At 43.7% G+C, this 26,858-nt stretch overlaps 1 protein-coding gene across 1 annotated transcript in view; it reads right to left on the reverse strand.

Annotated features, from left to right (window-relative positions):
- AASS (aminoadipate-semialdehyde synthase) overlaps positions 1–26,380 on the reverse strand; it is a 41,736-nt gene extending 15,356 nt beyond the window's left edge. Inside the window, exons 1-14 of the mRNA XM_033162021.1 lie at positions 26,284–26,380; positions 22,746–22,968; positions 21,318–21,494; positions 20,782–20,866; positions 18,084–18,151; positions 16,731–16,877; positions 15,503–15,581; positions 15,296–15,423; positions 14,085–14,233; positions 11,997–12,119; positions 10,288–10,399; positions 3,437–3,496; positions 3,267–3,334; positions 1,131–1,252 (exon numbers count right to left, since the gene is read on the reverse strand). Coding sequence (XP_033017912.1) covers positions 1,131–1,252; positions 3,267–3,334; positions 3,437–3,496; positions 10,288–10,399; positions 11,997–12,119; positions 14,085–14,233; positions 15,296–15,423; positions 15,503–15,581; positions 16,731–16,877; positions 18,084–18,151; positions 20,782–20,866; positions 21,318–21,494; positions 22,746–22,958 — 1,531 coding nt within the window. The 5' untranslated portion in view covers positions 22,959–22,968; positions 26,284–26,380. The remainder of the gene's footprint in view (positions 1–1,130; positions 1,253–3,266; positions 3,335–3,436; positions 3,497–10,287; positions 10,400–11,996; positions 12,120–14,084; positions 14,234–15,295; positions 15,424–15,502; positions 15,582–16,730; positions 16,878–18,083; positions 18,152–20,781; positions 20,867–21,317; positions 21,495–22,745; positions 22,969–26,283) is intronic.
- Between the last annotated feature and the right edge of the window lie 478 nt (positions 26,381–26,858).

Here is a 26,858-nt window from a genome sequence, read left to right on the forward strand (position 1 = left end):
GGAGCCTAGAGAAGCGCATTCACAGTAAGCCGTTTACTACGGTTGCAAATTGACTGCAGTTTACTGTGACATGCAAATTTACTATGGTTTACCATGACGTGCAAAATGGGCCAATGCAGTCACTCTGTGAACAGAAGGGGCCTTTGTACTCAGAAGGAAACTTGTGAACTTAGAAAGGCCCTTTCCGTCAGTGTAACTCTCCCCGCATGAGCAGAAATCCCAGCCCTCGGAGCCCTAGAAGCCTTCAGAACAGAGTTGCTTCCATGGGCATGATGTGTATTTGTCTTTTGATGAACTGAGTGGAAGACTACGAATCATAGGCACGGGGAGAGTTTGTGTGCGAATTCAACAGTGCTCAGTTTGATTTTGGCTGTTGGTTCGTTAATGCTATTAATCTTGTTTCGTGGATTAGAAGAGCTGTAATGCTTTGCGGATTTTAAAATGTGACTTTTCCTGGGGTTGTCCTTTTTAGTCATTTTTTTTGTTTTGTTTTACAGAAGGTGGCTGTTTTACTGATGGTTTGTTAATTGTTATATATGATTCATGTTGCGATGTTCCAAATATATGTGGATATATTTGTTGTATGTAAGCAGAGGGCCTTCTCGGTAGTGGCGCCCGTCCTGTGGAACGGCCTCCCATCAGATGTCAAGGAAATAAACAACTATCTGACTTTTAAAATTATATTATTTGAGAAAAAATAAAAGACATCTGAGAGCAGCCCTGTTTAGGGAAGTTTTTAATTGTTTGATGTTTTATTGTGTTTTTAATATTCTCTTGGGAGCCGCCCAGAGTGGCTGGGGAAACCCAGCCAGATGGGCAGGATATAAATAAATGTATTATTTATTATAATTTTTTATTATTATTATTATTATTATTATTATTATTATTATTATTATTATTAGAGACTCATGCGAGCGAAAAGTGACAGAGAAATATAATAAATGAAATTCATTCCGTGTATGGAGCTACAATGCTGGATCTCACCCAACGGCTGTACTTTGTAATGAAAAATAAGGAGCACCGATCTCAGTATCAGGTACGTTAGGACTTCCAATAGGAAATATTTACTTATACAAAGGCAACACTCTCAATTCCTTTGTGCTTCTAGTGCTACGGCCTTACTTACAAACCTGCAGTTATTTCAATGCTGGGGTCTCTCGTGAGGTATTCTATCACAGGCCCCGAGACATAGCCAGATCCAAGTATCAAGATCTTCCTCTTTTTATCCATGGTAAGTGATTGGGTGTACTCCCTAGAAGAGACAAATGTCAGTAAAGAAAATAAGTCCGCAAAGTAGGCTTCAACACTTGGCATGTTTTAAAACAAGTTTCGAAAGCAAGAAGCTCTCTATAACATGATGGTTTCAATCCAGTCTTCCAAAACCTTCTAACATTAGCCAAAACACTTTCAGCCTCAATCAGGAGTGGAAAAGAAACCAGACGAGCACTGCAAAATATTAGGTCTCCAGCCCACAACAACTCTGGGGTCTGCTCTGCATTATTTTTTTTTATGTTTTCAAGGAAAACTATAAAAATTACTCCTGGCATATCATCTCTTTAAAACACCTTTGAATGTGCTTTTCTGTGCTAATTTTGTTTTTTTACTAAATTGCAACGTTACGATCATGATCAATATGAAAATAAAAGTTAAAAATGCTGGATTTTAAATGCTTCAGGGAAGAGACGGTGGCTCAGTGATGGAACATCTTCCTTGCAGGATAAACCTGGATAAACACTACAAGTCCAGATAGACTAGGGCGGTCTGGCAAGCAGTCTTTGGGCCTTTTTCGGGTGGACTTTAGGACCCTGCCAGGGACTCAGGCCACCCCACACATGACAAGATGCGGGTTCTGTGTCAAAGCACTCTTACAACCCCCTTGGCATGAATAGTCAGGCCGCCCTGGTGTAGACAACACTCGGCTACATTGACTAATGGCCTGGCTTGATCTAAGGCACCATTGCATGTTCCTACATGTGACCTGACGGCATGACTTGCTAAAGAGATACTCCGGAATAAGCCAGCCTGACACAGTTGAAAAAATGGCCAACTTAAAACTTAACTTGAATCTTGAAATAAAGAGGCATGAACAAAGAAAGCATTTCTCTTACGGCCCTTGGATAGGTAAAAAGGTAAAGGTAAAGGACCCCTGGACGGTTAAGTCCAGTCAACGGTGACTATGGGGTTGTGGCGCTCATCTCGCTTTCAGGCTGAGGGAGCTGGCATTTGTCCACATGCAGCTTTCCGGCTCATGTGGCCAGCATCACTAGACCGCTTGTGGCGCAACAGAACACCGTGACAGAAGCCAGAGTGCACGGAAACACCGTTTACCTTCCTGCCGCAGCGGTACCTATTTATCTACTTGCACTGGTGTGCTTTTGAACTGCTAGGTTGGCAGGAGCTGGGACAGAGCAACAGGAGCTCACTCCATCGTGGGGATTCGAACCGCCAACCTTCCGATCGGCAAGCCCAAGAGGCTCAGTGGTTTAGACCACAGCGCCACCAGTGTCCTTGGATGGAGGGACCAAGTCCCTAGAGGCTATGTGTCTTCAAGGTTTGGGCTTTGACATATTTTAAGGATGAAACTTTGGGGAGCCTATTCCTCCCAAACATGAGAACTGAAACACTCTATATAAAAAAAAAGAAAGCTGAGAACCTAGATCAAGGAGCCTCATCCTTTGCCTTCCATTTCCTGTTGGAATGTAACTTGCAGGACCCCAGACCATGGGGCAGGTGGGAACCAAAGACTATCAGGAGGGCAGCAGGTTTCCCAATCCCTGAGCTAGATCTTTTTAAAGATCAATAACTTTCTCTTGAGGTTGCTCAGTGGATAGATTCTTGTTCTCATCTTCTAGAGCTAACTGTTTCCCGTTTACAAGATCAGAAAGGAATTTTCCCATGTAGCTGAGATCTGTTCACCGTTGTCTCATTTCTATTCTTTTACAGCTGGTTCTTTCATTTGAACAGTGCCTCCTCCTGGGCACGGGTTTCCCCCCCCCCCCCAAGAAGTCACTTTTTTCTAGTGAAAACCACCCCCTGCTTAATTTCCCCCCAAGAGCCCTGTGGGGAGACCCCATGGCATTCTTTCAGTAAACTCACAGAGGACATAAATTAGTGAAATGTGGAATCGTTAACACGTCTCTGAACGACCTGCTTTGCCACAGAAAACAAGGTAGGAAGAACCCATCAGCATTGAAACACAATATGACACAATAATTCAAAACTTTAGTCAGATATACTGGGGGTGGGGAGAGAAATCTATGTATTACCTGCGCTCCCTCAGTTTCTGGATATATTTATACTTATCAGTCAATGAACCATTGGATGCAATCACTGCCTACAAAAGTATACGAAACACATCATTACTTTCCTTGTGGCTGACCTTGCCATGCCCAAGTTAAGAGAGAGAAACAGGAGTCAATTGGCTTGCAAGACTTACGTCTCTAACTACAGGTGAGTAATTCTGGCTTTCAAGGGGCTCCGAGGCTTCCGATAACAGCTGTGGAGATCAAGGTTTCCCGTCAGAGCACTCGCTTTCAGGCAGATAATTATCTTTCACAGATAAGAGTCTTGGAAAAGTGTATTTCATTAAAAAACAAGGCAACCGTCAAGATTTAAACTCAGATTAAAATGCAGACTGTGTTGATAGTCAGGCCACTTCGAAGACCTGAAATTCTCCTGACCTTCAATTGTCAATTAAATTCTTTTTCCTAGATTCACTTTCCCCTTCCACCCCGCTTCACAGAGCCGCTGTGCCACCATTTAGACAAGATATAATACTCATGAAACAAATCTTGTTGCCATGTATATCTGTATCGCGCGAAGCCCGCAAGCACGACTGACAGGCTGGAGAACCGAGTCAGGATTAGGGGGAAGGCCGAAAAGAAAAGGGACAAATTCTATTTGTGGTTTCCTTAGTCGAGATTTGGGAACCACTAATCTAGACAGACATATGTAACTCTGGAAGAGCTAAAGTTAAGAGACAGGATGGCTGGGAAAAGCTCTCCTAACTACACAAAGTGGTGATAAGCGAAGAGATTGTATTTGCTGACTGACCAGAGAAGAGATAAATTAACACTGGCAAGTTACCTGCCCAGGGCTGCTCCAAGATATTTTCCTGCCTCAGGTGATGCAGCAACTTGTCTCCCCAAGATGGACAGTGCTAACTCGTCAGTGTTAGAAACCGAGATATGAAAGCTAGGAGCTAAATGGCACCCAAAACTGAGGTTATGGGCGCAACAACGGAATGGCTGGGCACTTAAAAAAATAATAATAACAAAAATACAAAGCTGAAAATTAATGAACTGCAGATAAAATATTAGGTTCATTTACACAGTCCTTCCCCTGTCCACCCCCTAATATTCTTAAGAGGGTCTCTTCTCCAGTCTTCAGAGAGTAGCTGGAAGTGGGGAGGCAGAAAAAGGTCCTCCTTTCCTTCCACTCTGCTGCTATAATCGAAAATCTCAGGCGCAAGGCTGCGCCCAGAGCACAGAAACTGATGAAATTACCTGTTGCAAAATGCGCCTAGATACAATGGGAGTTTCAAACACTGCTTAATGCTGGCCTGAGACATTTTGGTACCTGAGGTGACAGACAAGATGGTGCCCACAGCCACTTTCCACACAGAGCAGCTCATGGGATGGGAGCTGAATCTTATTTCAAAACGGGTTACAGGATTATGCCCCCTACTGCACCTGAGCCAAGGCTCAGGAGAGGCTGTGCGCCAACAGAAGAGGGTGACCAGGGTCTCAGGGAGAACAGCCAGGGGCTACTGCTGCTACAACTGCCTCTGGGAATATGTCCCGAGGCAGCTGCCTCACTCTTGCTTGGCTGTTTAGTGGTAACTCAAAAACTGGGGTTTTTTATGGTTGCGGCCAATGTCTAAGCAAAGCTCCACACACAACACATACACTTTAGTTCAGTCGGTCTTACTTCCAGTATATTACAGTGGACCCTCGGGGTTATGTTACCTTTGGGTAATGTAACTTTCAGGTTGCGAACACGGCAAACCTGGAAGTGTTTTCTTCTGGATTTCGCCAAACACGCATGCGCAAAAACGGCGCCTCTACTTGCGGATTTTTCGGGGTACATACAGACCCCTGGAATGAATTACATTCGTATCCAGAAGGTCCACTGTATTACTATTTATTAATTAAATTTATCGGTCACTTTCTCTTGCCCTGCATAGGATTGTACAGTTAATCACTTGAATTATTATACAAGCATACACAACGGCCTTTAATGAACGGCAAACAGAAAATGCTATATTTTATAAGATAATCGTTTCCCCCTCTCTTTAATTCAACAGGGAACTGGAAGACTTCGGCTTATGTGTCACGATGACCTGCGTCAAAAGAAAAAATGATGTTTCAGGCGCTCCACACCACAGTGCAGGACACTGTATGGAGGGAAGATGGTTTGTGGCATTCTGTCACTTTTTGCAGCAGCAGATATTCACAGGAAAGCTCTTGCTGCCATTAAGCGAGCCCAGGACTCTTGGAATTTCTTGCTTCCTGTCTACACAACAACCATTAACACTCTCTAAGCAGCCACTTATGTCTCATCCAAAGCCATTATCACACAGCTTCAGAGAAGAGTTGAAAAACAATGACCAGGAAGGGGGAGGTAAATAAATGTCGCCTGCTCTGGGGCCTTGACTGCAAGGGTTTCCTAAGCTCAATGGCAGAGCGTCTGATCTGCACGCAAGAGATCCCAGGTTCAACCCAGTCCAGGCTGGAAAAGACTGGTATGAAACCCTAGAGAGATGCCAGTCAGTATATAGACCAGGGGTGGAGAACTTTATCCCACTCCAGAGCCACATTCCCGGCAACCTCGAAATTAAGGGTACGCGGCTGTTTATAGATGTTCTTTTGTTTGAGGCGCTGTATCGCCTTTGCAATTGCATTCGTCTTGACTACCTTGGGCTCCCATTGGGAGGAAGGGTGGGATAAAGAGATAATAAACACATTCCCTCTTTGCCAACCGTAGTGTCACAGACTGGCTGGACGCAAGAGGAACGGTGGCAGGCACCAGCTGGGGAACCCCAAAGGGAAGAGGGCTCAGAGCACGGTGAGTGGTCAGGGGGGAAAGAGGGAGAAGGAAGAAGAGGTGTTGGAAGCTGAAGAGGCAACAGGGCTTAGTGAGCAGGGAGAGTCTGTAGCGGAGAGAAGTCCGGAAGCTGAAGCGAGAGAGGAGGGAGACCAACAAGCAGAGATACGTTCTCCTGACATCCCACTGCGGAGAAGAAGAAGAAGAGGAGGAGTTTGGACTTGATATCCCGCCTTTCACTCCCCTTAAGGAATCTCAAAGCGGCTAACAATCTCCTTTCCCTTCCTCCCCCACAACAAACACTCTGTGAGGTGAGTGGGGCTGAGAGACTTCAGAGAAGTGTGACTAGCCCAAGGTCACCCAGCAGCTGCATGTGGAGGAGCGGGGAATCGAACCCGGTTCCCCAGATTACAAGTCTACCGCTCTTAACCACTACACCACACTGGCAGTGGAAGCCCCACCGAGCAAGAAAAAGCCCTCCTATGAACTTCTGCTGACTTAAGTACATTAGGCAAATTAAACAGTAACATTTAGATATTGATCTTTCCCCTTCTGCTACTGGTCTTTAGGCGATTTGGGTCAGCTTAGTTAGATAAAGGTGGGTGTGTTTGCGGCAATTCTTATTTACGAGCGTGACATTCTCATGTATTTGGGGACGTTTTTAATTGGAATGTCTAACAGATTGTTAGTGCGGCTATAAATACTACATTATGACATATTGGTCGCAAATATACCAATGCTTCTGTTGCACAAATACGTTGGTGGTTTGTTTACATTCCTTGTGAGATTTTTGTTTTGTTTTGTTTTTCGAGGAAAATTAGGAAAAGCATCTGTATATAAATAGCTCCTCCCAGACTTCGGCTCTCTCCTTGTTATCCTTCCACTAGCAGGGCTTCCTTGTTCCAACGAGCTTTGGGGAACCAACTGCTCCTAACGAAACGGCTGGTTCCACGCTGTTTTTATTGTAATTATTTACATGGTTTTAATAGGTTTTATATATGTACATAGTTTTAATTCCATCAATGTTCCATATTGTTTTTAAAGCTTATTTTCCCCCTAATTATTTTTAGCAGTTCTTATTTTCATCCGTAAGCTGCCTTGACTTCAGACAGGGGAAAAGGCAGGGTATCAATAAATAAGAAGAAAACTCAGTACGGTAAAGCTTTTCAAAGCGTGTAGAAAATCATCAGCACCTTTTAACACCCAACTATCATTCTGCTCATAAACAGCTACATGCACCCACTGAAACGTTAGCAGCCCTACTTCGAAGTTTAGTTACATAGACAGCATTCGAGTCCATTCAAGTACACGGCATTGTTGTTTCTTTAACCTGTCAGCAGGTGGAGCTCTTACTCTACCAAATTCCACCACAGAACCCTTTCTAGCAGAACTAGAATTGCGTGGAATTCCTTTGCAGTTCAGTTTTAGCTGGAAACGTTCCTGCGTTGGGAGAAACATGAAGATGCTTGCAATGACCCAGCCCCCTAAGGTCCCCTCTTTCCCTCATTTTTACGTTTGTTCACAGCCACCATTTTGCTAACCTGCTGATACAGACTCAAACATTCCTCCCTCCAGTTTGAAGAGCTTCCTCATCAGTCCTATTAAGGCATTTAAATTGCCCTTGCAATTAGAAATCACGTGAGGAGAAACAGAGATGAGCCTGCTAGCTCTATAAGTCCTGTTGCTATTCCAATCACACTCCACAAGTTGAATAATAATAATAATAACAATAATAATAATCATTATTTATTTATACCCAGCCCATCTGGCTGGGCTTCCCCAGCCACTCTGGGCGGCTTCCAACAGAATATTAAAATACAATTGTCTATTAAACACTAAAAGCTTCCCTAAACAGGGCTGCCTTCAGGTGTCTTCTAAAAAGTCTGGTAGTTGTTTTTCTCTTTGGCATCTGGTGGAAGGCCGTTCCACAGGGTGGGTGCCACTACCGAGAAGGCCCTTTGCCTGGTTCCCTGTAACTTGGCTTCTTGCTGCGAGGGAACCACCAGAAGGCCCTCGGCACTGGACCTCAGTGTCCAGGCAGAACGATGGGGGTGGAGACGCTCCTTCAGGTATACTGGACCTATAAGCAAATATCTGCAGCTGTAGTAATAATGATGATAATTTATTACTTATACCTCGCCTATCGGACTGGTTTGCCCCAGCCACCCTGGGCAGCTTCCAACATAATAAAGGAAAGCTGCTCTTTTTATGTACTATCCCTGATAGTTTATGGTTCCGCAAGCAGAAAATGCTCCCCGTTTTGGAAGTTATTCCTCCAACTTGTGGAAGGCAATAGCAAGAGGGGGTCAGAGCTAGTGCACTCATTTCTGCCCTCCCCATTACATTGGGAGTTTGAACACCTTGTTAAAACCAGGGATGCACGGGGGATTAAACGACTCCCCCCAAATCCCAATTCCCCACCACAGCCTCGGACTAAGGAAAGGACAATGACTGCTGACACAAGCACCATACATACACAACAGCAAAGAGGCTCAGAAAAGTAGTCTATAAAATTGTAGCAATAAGCGGATACCGTATATTGTACTGTCTCCTCCAACTATCCAATAGAGTCGTACCTTGGTTTTCTAATTTAATCCATTCCGAGAGTTCGTTCGACTCCTGGAACAGTTTTAAAACCAAGGCGCGACTTCCGCTGGGCTGCAGGAGTGTCCTGCGGCCAATCGGAAGCTGCGCCGGACATTCGGCTTTCGGGAAATCATTCGAAAACCGGAACAACCACTTCCGGTTTTCGTTCGTTCGGGAGCCGAAACATTCGAGTTCAAAAGTGTTTGGCTTCCAAGGTTCCACCGCATAGAAAAGAAGAAGAGTTTAGATTTGATATCCCGCTTTATCACTACCCGAAGGAGCCTCAAAGTGGCTAACATTCTCCTTTCCCTTCCTCGCCCACAACAAACACTCTGTGAGGTGAGTGGGGCTGAGAGACTTCAGAGAAGTGTGACTAGCCCAAGGTCACCCAGCAGCTGCATGTGGAGGAGCGGAGGCACAAACCCGGTTCCCCAGATTACGAGTCTACCACTCTTAACCACTACACCACACTGGCTCTCACTACACCACACTGGAAAACTGTAGAAACTTCATAAATAATCACCAAAATTCAACAGTTTGACCCATTTCCTTAGTTCCCGTGGCTAATGACTCCTCTGGAACACGGGGATCCAGGGCTCCCCCTGCCCCCATAATCCCTTAAGCATAAGGTCACATACCCCTTGCCCCTCCATAAGGTGTGAACTTAGCCTCCTAATAGGATGGAGGCGATCAAGAGCAGCTCGTAGCCCAGACAGAAATCCATCGGGATGGTGGATGGAATTCTGATACTTTCAAAGGAGAAGCGCAGGAAAGCCTTGCAGCTAGCTAGGGGGATGTGTGAATACCTTTATTGCTCTTTAGGAAAAGAGGAAAAGAGGAAAAGAGGATAGTTAAAAGGTTTGAGAACTGGGGTTGTTGACATGAGTAGGTGATGGGCTCATGTTTCTACATGCCAGACACTCTTTGTGACATATCTGTGATGTATCGATGATGCTGTTGAAAAATGCATTATGGGAAATAGGGGGAGGTCTTTGTGTCTTTCAACCTTGTTGCAACAGATAAGGATCAGGTCTACCGACCGCTGTTTTGCTTCTTTAACTTGACTGCAGACTCCTCCTTTGCTGACCGGAGAGACCCACAGGGAATGGCACCCCGGTGAGCTGGGCAGCGGAATAAATCCACCCCCCAGGATTATTTTTCCTTATCAACCTGAATCCCATGTAGTGAACATGATGTCATATCACAACACAGCCACTAAGATTTGGCTATTAACAGGAAATGAATTCACACACACACACACACACACACACACACAGAGTTAATTCCCCTCTGAAAAAGAACACTTACGCAACTGGCCAGATCACCACTGTGAAAAATGCGTACTGTAAAGAATCAAAATCCTATTCGGCAAAATAGATAAATACATTTATTGGAACGGCTCTTTCAAGAGAGGTCTGCGCAACTTTCCATGTCACCTGCGTTTAGTAGCCATAGGTTTCAGGGGGGGGGGGAAGGTCCCACAAAAGACCGTTAATTGACAAGTTTCTACCTTGTGTAGTCTGAATTAGTTTCTAAGAAACACTTCATTTCAGCCAGTTAAGTTTTACAGCAGATTTCCTACCTACGGGGCAAGCCAGAAGCTCCCCAACATGCAAACGCTTAAACACTTGAAATAGAAACAAGTCCCCCACTTACCATCTCTTCAACGTAAGGGAAAAGCATGTCTCCAAAGCATTCTGTTGATTCTATAGGAAGCTGAGCTGGCAGATTGTCAATGGAACACATCAAAATCCCTGATCCCTCCACACTAGAAGAGACAGAAATTTGATTCCGGGCAACAAAAGCTTTGTGCACTATTTCTCTCTTTTTAAAAAAATAAAAAATAATAATTAAGAAGTTTTTTTTTTTAACACAAATGTTTTTGCCTGGTGCCTAAAGATATGATAGGAAGGTGAGCCTCTCTGGGGGGAGCATGCTACAAGTGGGGAGCCACTGCAGACAGAAAAGGCTCCTTGCACCCCTCCAGGCCTCTCCTGGAGGAGACACATGAAGAAGGATTTCAGATTATGGTCGCAGGGTCGAAGACGTTTCCTATGGGTAGAGGCAGTCTTTGTGCTATTGTGGCCCACACCAATTTAAGGCTTTACAGGTCAAAACAAGCACTTTGAATTGGGCCCAGAAACTAATTGGCAGCCAGTATGTTCCAGCCAGGATTGGTGTTACACGCTCAAACCATCTTGCCTCAGCCGAATTCTGCACCAGTTGAAGTTTCCAAACTGTCTTCAGAGGCAGTTCCACTTCTCCCCACCAAGAGTCAATCCTCTTTTGCTGAGGAAGGCCACCAACCTTCCGAAGTAGCTTTTTTGTGAATGACCTTCCTGAACAAAACAGGAATGCAAGAATTTCTCTCTCATCACCACTTTTAATTTGTATACTGCCTTTCTATCTTACAATACTCAAGGCGGTTTACAAGCTGAAGAAACAAAGAATGTACCCCTTATATAACAACCTAATGCAATACAAAAATGTGATAATAAAACACAGCTTTAAAATAAGCAACCTACATCAAAAAGTAACATTCAACAATTATTAGAGTAGTATAAAGTAATAATATCAACATATAAAAGTTAAACAGAAATCCACTCAACAGTTACAATAAATAACTTCTAAACTATAAGCAATAAAACAACGGCAAACCACAGTACATAAAATGCAATACAAATTGAGAAGCAGAGACTAGAGGATGCAGCAAGGCAGGTGGAAGAAGGCCTTGCCTGATGGAGTCTCTCCCCTCACAGTTCTTCTCTCATGCATTTTGTTAAGCTACTTAACCTCTTAAGATCCAAGCCCATGCGTGCTTGGAGACGCCTCAACTGTATCCATCGCAATTAAATGAAAACACTACGAAATACCGTATATCGCGGCGTATAAGGCGACTGGGCGTGTAAGACGACCCCCCAACTTTTCATGTTAAAAAACAGAGTTTGGGGTATACTCACCCAAGCGCAGGACGGCCTCCATGGTTGCTGAGGCAGTGGCGGCTGGAGCGGCGGGGAGAGCCTCCCCCTCGCCGCACAGGAGCCCTCCGCGCTTGCCGCCCACGCCCAGCCCGGGCTCCATGGCGGCTGAGGCAGCGGCTGCGGCTGGAGCGCCGGGGAGAGGCTCCATGGCGGCTGAGACGGCGCACGCACGGCACGCTGAGTCGGCGCGCGCACGCAGCCAGTGGCGGGGCGGAACTCCGGGTCACGTCGCACGATGTTGCCGTCGTACAAGACGACCCCCGACTTTAGAGAAGATTTTCCGGGATTAAAAAGTCCGTCTTATACGCCGCGATACACGGTAACTCCGTGCTGCTTTAAAACTGAGCTTTTCAACCCAAAAGAAAATTAGGAAGACCTTCTCACCTGTCGTGGATAATATGCTGATCGGCATCATACATGCAGAAGGGGCTGTCTATTGTTGTACATTCTGTCATAAATTCTATAGACCCTTCAGTGTCTGCAGAGATGTCACATATTGCAACAAGTCTATGGGAAAAAAACAACCACATAGCAAGTTAAATGATTCAGTTTTATTAAGTCTTGAAGATACAACTCCCAAGTGCACCACCACCAGCAGTGTCAGAAGAAATCCAACAGCTGAACAGGACAGATTACCGTATTTTTCGCTCCATAGGGCGCACCTCACGGTCATGCTGACTATAAAAGTAAGGCATGAAGGAGCCTGGATTTCACTTTCTCTTTTCCTTCTGGTGTGGTGTTCTGTACATAGTATCCTTAGCATTAAGGTTTTAGACTTACTATAAGTTATTGTAAGTTTAAGTTACTGGATTCCTTATGGACTGTGTCAATCCTGAATGTATTGGGATTTGTGACCATTATGCTCATTTACCTTCAGTATTAATATTTGTTGGAAGCCACCCAGAGTGGCTTGGGGGACCTAGCCAGATGGGCGGGGTACAAATAAAATATTATTATTATTATTATTAACAACAACAACAACAACAACACGATTGCCTCTGGTCTATTTTTGGGGAATCCTGCAACATTGTTTAAGTTTTTACTCTGCTAACGATACGTCGGAGTTCTACTCTGGATCAATATTGAGTCGAATTCCACGACAGAGCAAACTTTAAGCCAAGTTGAATTTTTAGCTCTGGCCCCGCCCACTTCTAGTTTCTTTTTTTTCTTTTTTTAGAAATTTATAAAAAAAATTCCAATGAAAAGCACAAATATTACAAGGCTGAACATTTCATTTCTCTACTCCCTCCTCTCCCGCCGGAGGGAGCAATTTACCCTGGCCCCCCTCTCACAGGAGCCATTAAAATCATTTTTAAGTTCATCCCCATTCAATATTCTAATTATTCTAATTATTGCTTATTCCCGACCCCCCTACTCGGTCAGGTATTCATACATTCAATTCCACTCCATGACTTCCCCAGCCCCCCCCCCCATGCTGATTCCATAATCAAATATAATTTACAGTTTTCCTCTCTCATCTTTAAAATCTAATTTAAACGCCTTTTCTCTTGCCCACTTCTAGTTTCAGTCCCCGTAAGTTTGCCTCTGAGCAAATGGCAGTACTCAAAAGAAAAACAGAACAGAGGATCCCCAGCACCGATTTAATTGATGCCCGCTATCACCAAAAACCGGAATTAAGATTGCCGGAAAAAATATCAACAACCTCAGATATGCTGATGATACTACCTTGATGGCAGAAAGTGAGGAGGAATTAAAGAACCTTTTAATGATGGTGAAAGAGGAGAGCGCAAAATATGGTCTGAAGCTCAACATCAAAAAAACTAAGATCATGGCCACTGGTCCCATCACCTCCTGGCAAATAGAAGGGGAAGAAATGGAGGCAGTGAGAGATTTCACTTTCTTGGGTTCCATGATCACTGCAGATGGTGACAGCAGCCACGAAATTAGAAGAAGCCTGCTTCTTGGGAGAAAAGCAATGACAAACCTAGACAGCATCTTAAAAAGCAAAGACATCACCTTGCCGACAAAGGTCCGTATAGTTAAAGCTATGGTTTTCCCAGTAGTAATGTACGGAAGTGAGAGCTGGACCATCAAGAAGGCTGATCGCCGAAGAATTGATGCTTTTGAATTATGGTGCTGGAGGAGGCTCTTGAGAGTCCCATGGACTGCAAGAAGATCAAACCTATCCATTCTCAAAGAAATCAGCCCTGAGTGCTCACTAGAAGGACAGATCCTGAAGTTGAGGCTCCAGTACTTTGGCCACCTCATGAGAAGAGAAGACTCCCTAGAAAAGACCCTGATGTTGGGAACGATGGAGGGCACAAGGAGAAGGGGACGACAGAGGATGAGATGGTTGGACAGTGTTCTCGAAGCTACTAACATGAGTTTGGCCAAACTGCGAGAGGCAGTGAAGGATAGGCGTGCCTGGCGTGCTCTGGTCCATGGGGTCACGAAGAGTCGGACACGACTGAACGACTGAATAACAACAATCACCAAAAACAAGCTTCTTACTTGTGTGGCAATTGCGGACATCCCTCAGTAGCAGCAGCAGCAGGTCGCAAAGGAGCCAAAAGTCGCTGCGCATCCTGCCTGCTTAGCAGCCGTGGAGTATGCTGCTCCCAGTAGATCCCGTTGATTACGCAAGTAGCGTAAGGTGCAATCTGTAAAATAAATCTGCAATTTCTTATCCTGTAAGGAACCAACACCTTGATCCAAATAGGTAACTACGTGATTCAATAACTATGTGATGCAAATCCTTGATGCCGACAGTATGCCTCACTTTATCATCTGGTCACGGGACCAGGAGGTTCTCTAGATCAGGGGTCCCCAAACTAAGGCCCGGGGGCCGGATGCGGCCCAATCGCCTTCTAAATGCTGCCCGCGGACAGTCCAGGAATCAGCGTGTTTTTACATGAGTAGAATGTGTCCTTTTATTTAAAATGCATCTCTGTGTTATTTGTGGGGCCTGCCTGGTGTTTTTACATGAGTAGAATGTGTGCTTTTATTTAAAATGCATCTCTGGGTTATTTGTGGGGCATAGGAATTCATTCATTCCCCCCAAAAAAATATAGTCCGGCCCACCACATGGTCTGAGGGACGGTGGACCGGCCCACGGCTGAAAAAGTTTGCTGACCCCTGCTCTAGATGCAACAGGCATAGAGAATCATCGGCTTAAATGGAAAACGAGTAATGAGGTCCCAACTAAAAAATGAAAACTTTAAGCTGGCAGAATATGCACAGCTTGCAGACTTAACATATAGAATAAGAGAGCAATAAGAACATATGTTTAAAGGAGATTGAAAAATGTTTATTGAATATATGGGGGGAAATTGTGCACATTTGAAAACGTGGGCAGCATTAAGATAAATTCAACAGCGTAAGTAGGTTTTGATGGATGTAAGAATGGAATACTGAATGGTTTAGTTTTTGTAAAATGTTCAGGGATTTATGATATGCAAAATGAACCATGGAAAGAGAAGAAGGGAAGTCCTTGATATTTTAAGGATGTTAAATGAGTATTCTAAATTGTAAAACAGTAAAATTATATATATGAGAATCATCAGCTTATTTTTTTATTTCATGGGGGGGGAGCACATTGGTCACATGAGCTACACCGACAGGAAATTGGGTGTCATAGGTTACAGAGGCCATGGTAACTATTAGGGCAGAGTCTGACTCATTTGGAAAACTCTGGGGTACAATAATGGGAGAGGTGTACTCACATCCATGTTGAAACGAGAGGTGTAGTGTTCTGGGTGCTTGTCGTAGTCCACGGGGTCATACACGCCATCGCTCTTCCTTACAAGATGGTGGTGTCGACTCAACACCGTCCCGTAGACTTTTCTGAGGTCTATGGAGAGGAGCACAGTAAATAAAAGAGAAACAACGTACCCCCCAGAGCTTCTGAAGCCCATCCCAGAATGCCCTACCTCCAGTTCGAGAGACCTCCTTCAGCTCGTGGGGCTCCACAAACTCACAAGGGAGGGCATTGAACATTTCTTGGGCACCCTGTAGATAAAAGTAAGACTGATAGTGAGGTTAGATGTACCAAAAAATAAATAAAATGCAAGGCATTGGGCAGGAACAACACTTCTGCCAAGGACTATCCTGCACACATTGCAGTGTGTGTGTGTGTGTGTGTGTTTATTTGTGTGGTTCTGGATTTAAACCAGAAAGACTGGAGTTCAAATTGTGGCACTAGCACATCGTTCAGTGTATGACCTCAGGCACCTCCTTCTGTCTGCTTTTGTCCAAGTTTCCTACCATATTATTCCATAATGTATACTTGCTACCTAGACCTTCAACCATCCAACTCCTCCAACCCTTTGCACCTTTTCCAGATGGTTGGGTGCTCCTCAAGGGCTGAAATCAAACAGCAGTGGCAGCATAAACACAGCTAGAGACCTACAGATCATGTTCATCCTACTAGTTTAAGGGGCTCAGGTTCAGTGGAAGAACGAAGGCCTTGCACAAAAGGTCACAGGTTCCAATCCCTGGCATCTCCAGGTAGGTCAGCAAGACTCCCTGGTTGCTGTCAGTCCATGCAGACAACGACCAATGATCTGACTTAGACACGGACTTGGGGCCAGTGATAGAAACTCAGGCATATAATCTAGGCACCAAATGCCATCTGGCATCCCAACAACAAAATGTCTATTTGTCTATGACCCTCGAGGTCCCTTCCCATGCTACAATACTATGATTCTTTGATCTCAACTACACTGCTTGACTGCAGCTTGCTCTTACAACAATTCACTCATCCCAGTATGCAAGGAGGAGAAACACACACAGTGGAAATGAAAATTGTACCAACTGTGAAGTAAGGCCCAGTTGCCAACCTGGCGCCCAGAAATCTCCTTGTGGTCGCAACTGGACCCACGCCAGTAGCAAAACGCGCCTGGCCCCTGGCTAATTTCGAACACTGACTTGGACCAATGATCTGACTCAATCTAAGGCAGCTTCCTATGTTCCAGCCATCACGTGGGACAATTTGTGTGTGCATCTCATTATTCCTGTGTGGAAGGAACAGAAATGCAGTAAAAGGGGCCTACAGCTTTATTGGAAGATATGGGCAAGCCTTATATGTACGACAAGAAGCCAATACTTTGGTTGCAATGAGAAAATGTACTAGTGCTATGCATTTGAAGAATGCCTTACCTTAGACACGTTGCCGGTGCCTGTAAACACAAACGTTATGGGTCCAATAGACTTTGGCATCAAGCCTAGGGAAATTTCGTAACCAGCATCGCGGACTGCCTGGACAGCCTGGCTACTGTTTCTGTAGTTATGGGCCATACCAATGTGCTGAAACCAGGAAGAGATTAATGTCAGTAGGCAGCTAGACTGGTGACTGGGAGAGGCCGCCGAGACCATATAACACCGGTCCTGAAAGACCTACACTGGCTCCCAGCACGTTTCCGAGCACAATTCAAAGTGTTGATGCTGACATTTAAAACCCTAAATTGCCTCGGCGCACTATACCCGAACGAGCATCTCCACCCCCATCATTCAGCCCGGACATTGAGGTGCAGCTCCGAGGGCCTTCTGGCGGTTCCCTCACTGCAAGATGTGAGGTAAAAAGCAACCAGGCAAAGGACCTTCTCGGTAGTGGCGCCCACCCTGTGGAACGTCCTCCCACCAGATGTCAAGGAAATAAACAACTATCTGGCTTTTAGAAGACATCTGAAGGCAGCCCTGTTTAGGGAAGTTTTTTAATGTTTGAAGCTTTATTCTGTTTTTAGTGTTCTGTTGGGAGCCACGCAGAGTGGCTGGGGAAACCCAGCCAGATGGGCGGGGTATAAATAATAAATTGATGATGTTGCAGCAGCCAGGTTACTTATAGCCCAAAATTGGAAAGGGGAGAAAATTCCGACAATTCAAGAATGGTTGATTAAATTAGTGGAATTCATGAATTTGGATAAGATGACGGCAGCAATTCGAAATATATCCAAACAAAGATCTAAGGCTGAGTGGAAATATGTGGAAGACTATCTGAAAAAAGAAGGTATAAGAACAGATTTGGTGATTTGCTTAGATTGAGATAAATGTGGGGAGATTTATATGAAAATGTGAGCTATTTATTTAGTTATATATTTTTCAATCATTGTATAAGGTATAGCAAGTTTTGTTTCATTATTAAGGGAAGCGATATACAGACAATTGGAAGTCAATTTTTAATTGTTATTTATAATTCTTTGCTTTTTGTGTTTTGTTTTTTCAAATATTATTTTTTGTGGATTATAATGTCTAGACTATATGTTTCTTAGGGGGTTTGTTTGTTTGTTTGTTTTTATTGGTTGATTTGATATGGGTTGTATTTTAGAAGTCTGAAATTAAATAAAGCTATTTTTTTTAAAAAAAAGATGTTGATGGAGTCAATAGGCCTTTGGGACAAATTAACGAAAATCTACCCATCCTACCCCCACCCCCATTTCCCCCCAGTAATATTATATATATATATATATATATATAGAGAGAGAGAGAGAGAGAGAGAGAGAGAGAGAGCCTTACCATAAAAGGAGTATGATGCCCCAGGGCAAGAAATCGCAATCCCATTCCATGTAAAATGTTTATCATACCTGGGTCAGAATTACATAATACACAGTTAGTACAGTACACAGAGTTATTAAATGCTGCAACAGAGTCAAACTGGTGAGAGAATTAAGGAAATTTAAAGAGGATTCTAGAGTCATAATGCCTCAAGCAACCGACGGCCCTTTTGCTCCAAGTGCCTGGGCAAGGCAGAACACCCAACACAAACCCAACAGAGTCATCCAGGGCCAGGGTGGATTTGATTTAAATCAAATTGAATGAAATCATGATTTAAATCATTAGTCAGTAAGACTCGATTTAAAACATTTTTTTACAGAAAGACGCATTCTTGCTGGTATAATCTTAATATTTAAAACCAGGTGAAGGTTTCATTTTCGGAATAATAAAATTTCAGAGCAGTTTTCACAGTTATATCGAAAATTACTCATTTGGTTATACTATTAGAAATACATAGACAGATAATTATGAAATCACTGTGATGTTTAATAAGTTAACTGTTTCTATTTGGACAACTTTTCTTCTGTGCTTTATTGGAAGGAGAAAATATTTCCTTAGTAACAATTTAAAGAATTTATTCAACTAAAACATTAACATTATAGCATATGTATCCATGTTCGTTAACTGATGTGGTTAAATAACTTTGTTTTAAAAAAGAAGCTTAGACTGAGTTTTAGCATACATGAAAAACTTAAAACAAATCCTTATTTCCTGATAGTTGCTTGAAGTAGAATATTTTATGGGGAGTTTCATTCTCCTGTTTCCCAAAAGCATCTTAGCAGCTTTATTTAAAATAAAAAATAAAAAATAACAAAGGCCATAACGCAGTAGTGAAGCTCTTGAGAGCCAGTGTGGTGTAGTGGTTAAGAGCGGTGGACTCATAATCTGGTGAACCGGGTTCGCGTCTCCGCTCCTCCATATGCAGCTGCTGGGTGACCTTGGCCTAGTCACACTTCTCTGAAGTCTCTCAGCCCCACTCACCTCACAGAGTGTTTGTTGTGGGGGGAGGAAGGGAAAGGAGATTGTTAGCCGCTTTGAGACTCCTTCGGGTAGTGATAAAGCGGGATATCAAATCCAAACTCTTCTTCTTCTTGTTCTGCATGCAAAAGCTCCCAGGTTTCACCGTGTCTAGTTATAAATGGATCAGGCAAGACCTGGCCCAAGACCCTGGAAAGCAGTGCTATTTTTCTAGAAAAAGACACCGGAACTCACCATGAACAGACTCCCTTGTTTTCTTGTAACAGAAACCCACCTGAGAGGTGCCGGAACTGATTTATGGGGAGTTCCGGCTGAAGAAAAAGCCCTGCTGGAAAGCCACTGCCAAAGTAGATTTTGCAGGGATGGCTGCATGTTACAGGCGTGTACCTGGACTTGTGTGCACAGCCAGCACTCATGTACGTTCATATACACTATTCACACAACACCTCCTCACAGACAAGTAGTACCGACCGGATGGAAGGCAGTTTCCCAAGTTTCTTACGTCTCACTGAAGGTGTAAAAACCAAGTAAATTCGCAAAAAAATGTATAAATCTAAACCAAATAAGTGTTGGAAATGTAAAGAGAAAGAAGGTTCTTCTCATCGTATGTGGTGGTCTTGTAGTAAGGTTAAAGCTTACTGGGAAATGATATATAATGAAATGAAAAGGATGTTTAAAATAACCTATGTAAAAACAACAACAACCAGAAGCTTTCCTTTTGGGAAGCATAGGGACAGAACTACCGAAACTGTACAGAAACTTACTCATGTATGCTATCACAGCGGCAATAACGTTACTTGCCCAAAAATGGAAAGAAGCAGAAGTCCCAGCAAAGGAAGAATGGATACAAATACTTATGGAATATACAGAAATGGCGAAACACTTACCGGAAGACTAAGCAATCAAGATAACTTTTGATAAAAGAGCGGAAATGGCTCATTGAATATTTACAGATAAATTGTAAACAGATAAGAACATTGGCAGGATTATTGTAATAACCTTCAGTTTCATAAGAGTATATACCGGTATTTAAAGAAGATGAATAAAAGAGCAAATTACAGTGGTGCCCTGCTAGACGAAAATAATTCGTTCTACGAGTATTTTCGTCTAGCGGGTTTTTCATCTAGCAAAGCGGCAATGCAAACCGCGGTTTTCGCTAGACGAAAAAAAAAATTCATCTTGCGAGGCAGCCCCATAGACAAATTCGTCTTGCGGGGCAGCCTTCCGCTAGACGAATGCCTTCGTCTAGCGAGTTTTTCGTCTAGCGAGGCATTCGTCTAGCGGGGCACCACTGTAAGTTAATTTGGATATGCAGAAGATATTAAAAAGAAATTTAAGGAACTGCAGAAAGAGAGGGAAGGAAGTCAAGCTTTGAAATGTCAAAAGGATTGTAAAATTAGCGAAATGTATAAACCTGAAAAGTATAAATGAAAAATTTAAAAATAGAATAAAACAAAATGCAAAAATCTCGAAAGTAGCATAGCAGAAGTATCCCTCCTCCCCAATCTCATGCTCACTAATTACTGTTTAGAGATTGGTTTTTCTATAACATTAAGCAGTGAGTTAATGCTTTTATAGTGAATGAGTTAAATAAATAAATAAAAGCTAGCAAGTGCAAAGACATGGAGTTCCTTCTGGTCGAAAATGGCCAAAACACAGTATTAATATTTGCTTTAGATACCTGCAACGCCAGCCCACTTTCCAAAGGCTACAACTCGCACTCCTCTGTGATCCACCATTTTCTCGTAATCTATCAGTCGAATGTTCTGAAAGTACAACAACACTGTATACATTTTGTTCTCAGGCTCCCCTCATCCGAGTACACGAAAAATGTAAATCAAATCACAGCAACCCCTGCCATTTACAGAAAGATGCGTGTAAAGGAAGTCGCTTCGATTCTTTTATAAAGCAATGCTTTGGGAACGTCTCCTATGAGATGAATGGGGCAAAGGTAAGAGACTTCCAGCCACTTCCATTCAACTCAGTAGAGGGTTAGACCAGGGGGAAAGTGCCCCGAGTCCATTTATTTCAATCGGTCTACTCTGAGTTCACTAATATTTGTCTTGCCTTTTATGCTACTAAAAGACGCTGCCGTTAATTCGTTGCCGTATTGTGGAAACCCAATATTGCACTTTGCAAATCCTCTCACCCTGCTGAACTGACCATTTCACCATATTAAAGAAAGTTAGCAACCCTCGGTAAGTGAAATATGATTACCTTGCTCAGGATCTCATCCAACAAGGGCATATTTGCCTCCTGAGCTTTAATAGTATGAGAGAAGAACGCATAGTTTTTGTTGGGAATTAATTTATCCTCCGGTGGTCTCTTCACACCCACAATCAGGCAGGCTTCCGAAATGTCTTCCTGTATAATACCGCCAGCTTTAACATAGTCCTGCAAAGAAAGCATTGAAGAGGAATGGACGTCTCAAGCCAAACTTAACAAAGGCAGAAAGTATCGAGATAGTTCAAAGGGACCCCTGACCATCAGGTCCAGTCATGTCTGACTCTGGGGTTGCGGAGCTCATCTCATGTTACTGGCCGAGGGAGCCGGCGTACAGCTTCCGGGTCATGTGGCCAGCATGACAAATCCGCTTCTGGCGAACCAGAGCAGCGCACGGAAACGCCGTTTACCTTCCCGCCGGAGTGGTACCTATTTATCTACTTGCACTTTTTTGACGTGCTTTCGAACTGCTAGGTGGGCAGGAGCAGGGACCGAGCAACGGGAGCTCACCCCGTCGCGGGGATTCGAACTACTATTCCAGTAGGTGAGCCTTATTTCTATATCGGTTATCCACTCCTGGGGGTGTGGGGGTGTGTGGGAGAAGAGATTATTTCCCCACTTATCAGGGGTATCGTTCTCTTCTGCCAGTTCTAAATGAAACCAGAGCACAATTGCAGTATACAGTGGTACCTCGACTTACAAATTACTCGACATACGAATTTTTCGACTTACGAATGGACATCCATTGGCGGTTTTAGATGGGGTTTACTCGACTTACGAATTTTAGATGCGGTTTACTCAACTTATGAATTTTTCGTTTCCAATGCATTCCTATGGGGAAATCGCTTTTTTGCGACTTACAAATTTTTCGACCTACGAATGTGCATTCAGAACAGATTAAATTCATAAGTCGAGGTACCACTGTAACAAAGATTGCTATTTTCGTATCAGAAAGAGGGGAGGCTTTCAGCCAAAGATGTGGCTTGTGGGTTCATATACGAATGAACCTTAATTGTATAAAGCCATAGGCCACCACAATATTGATTCCACAAGTCTTTATGTGAACTCAGTGGGGCTTTTAAAGTAATTTTAGACTCTCAGCTTGCTGGGCTTATTATGGGAGGAGTTCGGGTGCCGTTTTACTTCATTTGCTTTTCCAAACTCTCCTTCTCTAGGGCCTTCTGGAGCCTGCTCTGCCCCCCACTCCAGAAAACAAGGCAGCTCAACCAGCAAACTTTGTGGCTTGCTCAGTCCCTCTGTGACCTCAGAGCAGTTTGGGCAATCACTGCCAAGAGGCTTCATCAGCACGCATGAAACCACTATGGGTATTGTAACACCAATAATTTTGATTAGATGTGCACAAGAAACAAAGTGTACACCGCTCCTACAATCAGGATCCACAACAAAAACGTCAGCACTTACTTTTTCATGGATGGACCTTCGATTGGACGGTTGCACCAGAACTTTGTAGCCCAGGTTGGTTAAAAGTTTGACGTGCCGTGGGGCTAAGGGGGCCCTTCTTTCCCAGGCATTGACATCCTCTCTTCTGATTGCCAGGACAGATTTATGATAATGCTGCCACCTTGAAAGATGGCTGTCAAACCTACCACCTGCGCGTCTGAATGCTCGAAGCATGATTAAAAACCTAACAGCAAGCAAAGACAGAGTAATAAGGAGATGCAGCATGAAGGTGTTCAGAAACAGCCATTATGTGTCCGTCCGTCCTCCTGCCCCCCAACAGAAAGAAAAAAAACCTGGTCTCCTTAGAAAATCTGCTGTAAAACTAGTTAGTTTTTAACACAAGGTGCAATGCAGAAGTCATAACTTCACACTGCCAATTAACCGTGCAAACGTTTCGAACTTTTTCAGAGGGGGGAAAAACCTTGAATGTTGTCTTCCTTACTAATGAGAACACGAGCTGAAAATCGTTACAAGGGAAGCGATCTGGTAACAGTCAAAAGTAACATTTGTATCTCCAATTCAATCAAGGAATCCAAGAATTCTCAACAGTGTAATCGGTGCAGAATGAATGAGGAAAAACTTGGCCTGAATCAACAAGTCCCTTCTGACTTTTGATTCCAAAACTATGGATGCAAGAATAGATTTAGGGTTCTCACACTAAGTGGGAGGATGAACGATACGCCGGTGGTGTGAAAGGTTGGCAGTTGCCAACCTACAACCGCCCACACTTGTCCAACTCCACATTGATTGGTTTTATTTAAATATTTATACCTCCATCCTTCAACATGACCCGCACCATGTACATTCTCTTGCGTTGTCAAATGCAATATGAAAATCCTGGCCTTCTCTTTACATTATAAAAAGGAGAATTTAGAGGCAGCCCTGAAGATGTCCATACTGCGGTCCCAAAATTGTTTTGCAGAGCTTGCTTCTACTTGGAAGTAAATCTCATTCAGTTCAGTAAGGTAAGCGTGCCTAGGACTGAAGTTTTAGCTACCCCTTTAGTAACCTTGGTGGTTTCCTTTGAAACATGCACTATTCTACAGGAAGCAAAACCCCAAACGTTACAAATCTGAAACTGCAACCCACATCCCTCTCGCTGGTTTACACACCAAATTCATGGAAGATTCAAGGGAGAATGAGAATTTTCATTTTTTTTCAAAGTGCATGTCGTTATTGATACATATCAACACAGTAAAATTACCCAGCAGGCACTGTACAATTTCAATAGATTGTGGCTCCAGTTTTGAGCAGAAAGAGGTTTGATTCCAAATATGATCTACTGTACTGCCCATCTCATCATAGCCAAGACAACATCCCCAAGGCGGACTGAGAACTGTTGAGCTTAGTGCCACAATCTATCAGACTGGATAACATAGAGAACAATTTTTTTAAAATATTTGTAGCTTTAACATCTTTGCTATTACAGTTATCAGCCACAATGGTTCCATACACACATTCACAACTATTTGGTCTCGGTTGTACGATGTTCCCAGTCACTAGGACAAACAGTAGTTGCTATTTGGTGACTTAAGAGAGTGGAAAACTTCACCACTCCCAACCCTCTTCCCTCCTCACTGCAAACACTATTCCCTTGAAGTCAGGAGAGCTCTGTGGTCCAACTTTGCCTTTGCTTAAGGCAAAAAAGAAACACACACACACACTGCCTTTTAAATATATTCTAAACACATGTAAGACTGCTACCAGGGCAACCAAGCCCTCAGTGAAACCATTCGCATTACTGAGCTTAAAGGTCCTTACATATCCCATTAAGTGGAAGCCAATTAACATTGATAACAACAGCAAGAGATTTTATGTCTTTCTATGGGGAATGCAAAAAGGTTGTTAAACTTATCTGTCTCTAGTTGCAAAGGCTGTACATTTGCCAGGGCCTATGAACATCGCCAACCAGAGAAGCAAGGTAGAAACATGAACAATAAAGAGTATTGCGGTTCCTGGAAGACTAGCACCTTGTAGACTCTTTAAAAGACAGGGAGACTTGAAATGCTAACATGTTTTTGGTGGCACCATAAGCCTTTAAAGCAGTGGTTCTCAAACTTTTTCCTCTGGGCCACACTTTCAGAATAAAAAGTTGCTTGCGCCACAGCATTATTATTTTTTTATTGGTAACAAACACAACTAGGATTGTCCTCAGTATATCACTTCATGCTGTTGCTCTCATTTTGAAAAGAGAATTATCCATATTCTGCATATATATATATATATATATATATATATACTACACTATCAAAATATTTTGATAGTCTGATACTATACTAAAAGTTTGTTTGATACCATACTACACTGAAGTGTTTAAATGTTTCTTTGACTGCCCTTGAATCTTCCCACCCCTCTCCTGCCACACCCTTTAAGAACCATTGCTTTAAAGACTCACTGCCCTTTTTGGCATCAAAAAGCTAACCTAACCACTCTTGAAAGAAACAGCCACCTTTCCCTCAGGCTAAAAATTCCTTGTCTCCAGACTTGAGGAATGCAGCGAGGGAGACAAAAGGGGGGTGGGGGGAAGAGAAGAGTCAGTTGCTCACCGCATTTATTGCCCATGGGCCTATAAAATGAAAAAGGAAGACATTTAAAATGTCCAGAACCTTTCTAAGTTTCCTGCAGCAAAAAACAACACAGGCTTGTGGCAACTTAAAAACTACCTTTTTAAAAAAATGATATAAACTTTTGTAGGGTAGCTCTGTCGCTAAAGTACGAGGATTAACCTCATGGTGTGGGTTCGAGCCCCACGTTGGGCACAAGATTCCTGCATTGCAGGGGGTTGGACTAGATGACCCTATGGTCCCTTCCAACTCCACGATGCTAGGAAAGTCTACTTCATCAGGTGTATGAAGCCTCAGGTGGGAGGAGGGGAGGGGAGACGCGCAGGAAGCACACAACCCGGTTTCTTTGGCCCACGAAAGCACCCATATGGCCCAGTAATCAGAGAAGCAGCCGCCTATTTCTTTTTTAAAGGGTCCCTCTGCCTAATCCGTTGGGAAGAAGAAATCTTTGGGCTCCCTCACTGAGAGCTAGAAACTTTAAAGGCTTAGTTTGGTTTTGAAAACTAATAAGAATTATTATTTTAAAAAAAGAAACTTGAAAGGCTTGCTCAAATGTGAAAGGCAAGAGTGGGCGACGCTCTCCAATTACGCACTGCCAGAAATGGGGAGGAAAAAAAGCTCCACTAAAAAAGCAACGCAGCTTCACACTAGAGGTTGTGCAATGCAAGTCTGCACCTCGGCTTTCCCCGGGAGGCCTACGGCAAGCGATTCCAGGCGCCTGGATCCCTCGATCCCGCTGCTGCAGGCAGCATCTCCAGCAGCAACGTGGGCGCTGGGATTCCCGGAGGCTCCTAGGCCTCCGTTGCAAAATATGCATATGATGTCCTCCTTCAGTACCTAGGAGCGGCAAAGCTCAGGCTTTTCCCCCCGCCGTCGCAGATAGGCAGGCGGGCAGGCTGCCCTCTCCAAGAGCGCACGCCAGTTTGCTCGCTTACCTTTCGGGTCCACGCGTGCCGCGAAAGGTGGGCGCCCGGCTGCCTGTCCCCGGCGAGCTCCGCCTGCCCGGCCTTGCTCAACAAGCGGCCAGCTGCCCATCAAAGGCGCGCGATTTGCAACATTGCGAGGGGGAGTCGGGCTGCCTCCCCCGCCGCCAACCAATCCGGCGCGACCTCGTGGGAGCAACCTTCCCCTTCCGCCAGTCGCAGAGGCCACCCGGAGCTGCGTCACTAGGCGAGGGCACGCGAGGATCCCGCACTTGGAAAGCCAGGACACCCCGAAAGTTGTTGAACTTTTTTTTTTTTTTGGAAGACCCCAAGACTGAGTTGTTGTTTTTTTTTAGGAAGACCCCAGAACCCTTTTAAAGGAAACCAGAGAAATTGTTGAAATTTTCTTAGGGAAACCTGAAAAATATATATATAATATTTATATATTACACAAATATATATATATTAATATATATATATTAATATATATATATATATATATATATATATATATATACATATACAAATATATATATTACACAAAAACGCTCAGTTTTCTGATTGACTTGCCTAAGAGCCAGGACAAA

The sequence above is a fragment of the Lacerta agilis genome, chromosome 10, assembly GCF_009819535.1.
Source record: "Lacerta agilis isolate rLacAgi1 chromosome 10, rLacAgi1.pri, whole genome shotgun sequence".
NCBI classification, from domain to species: Eukaryota; Metazoa; Chordata; class Lepidosauria; order Squamata; family Lacertidae; genus Lacerta; species Lacerta agilis.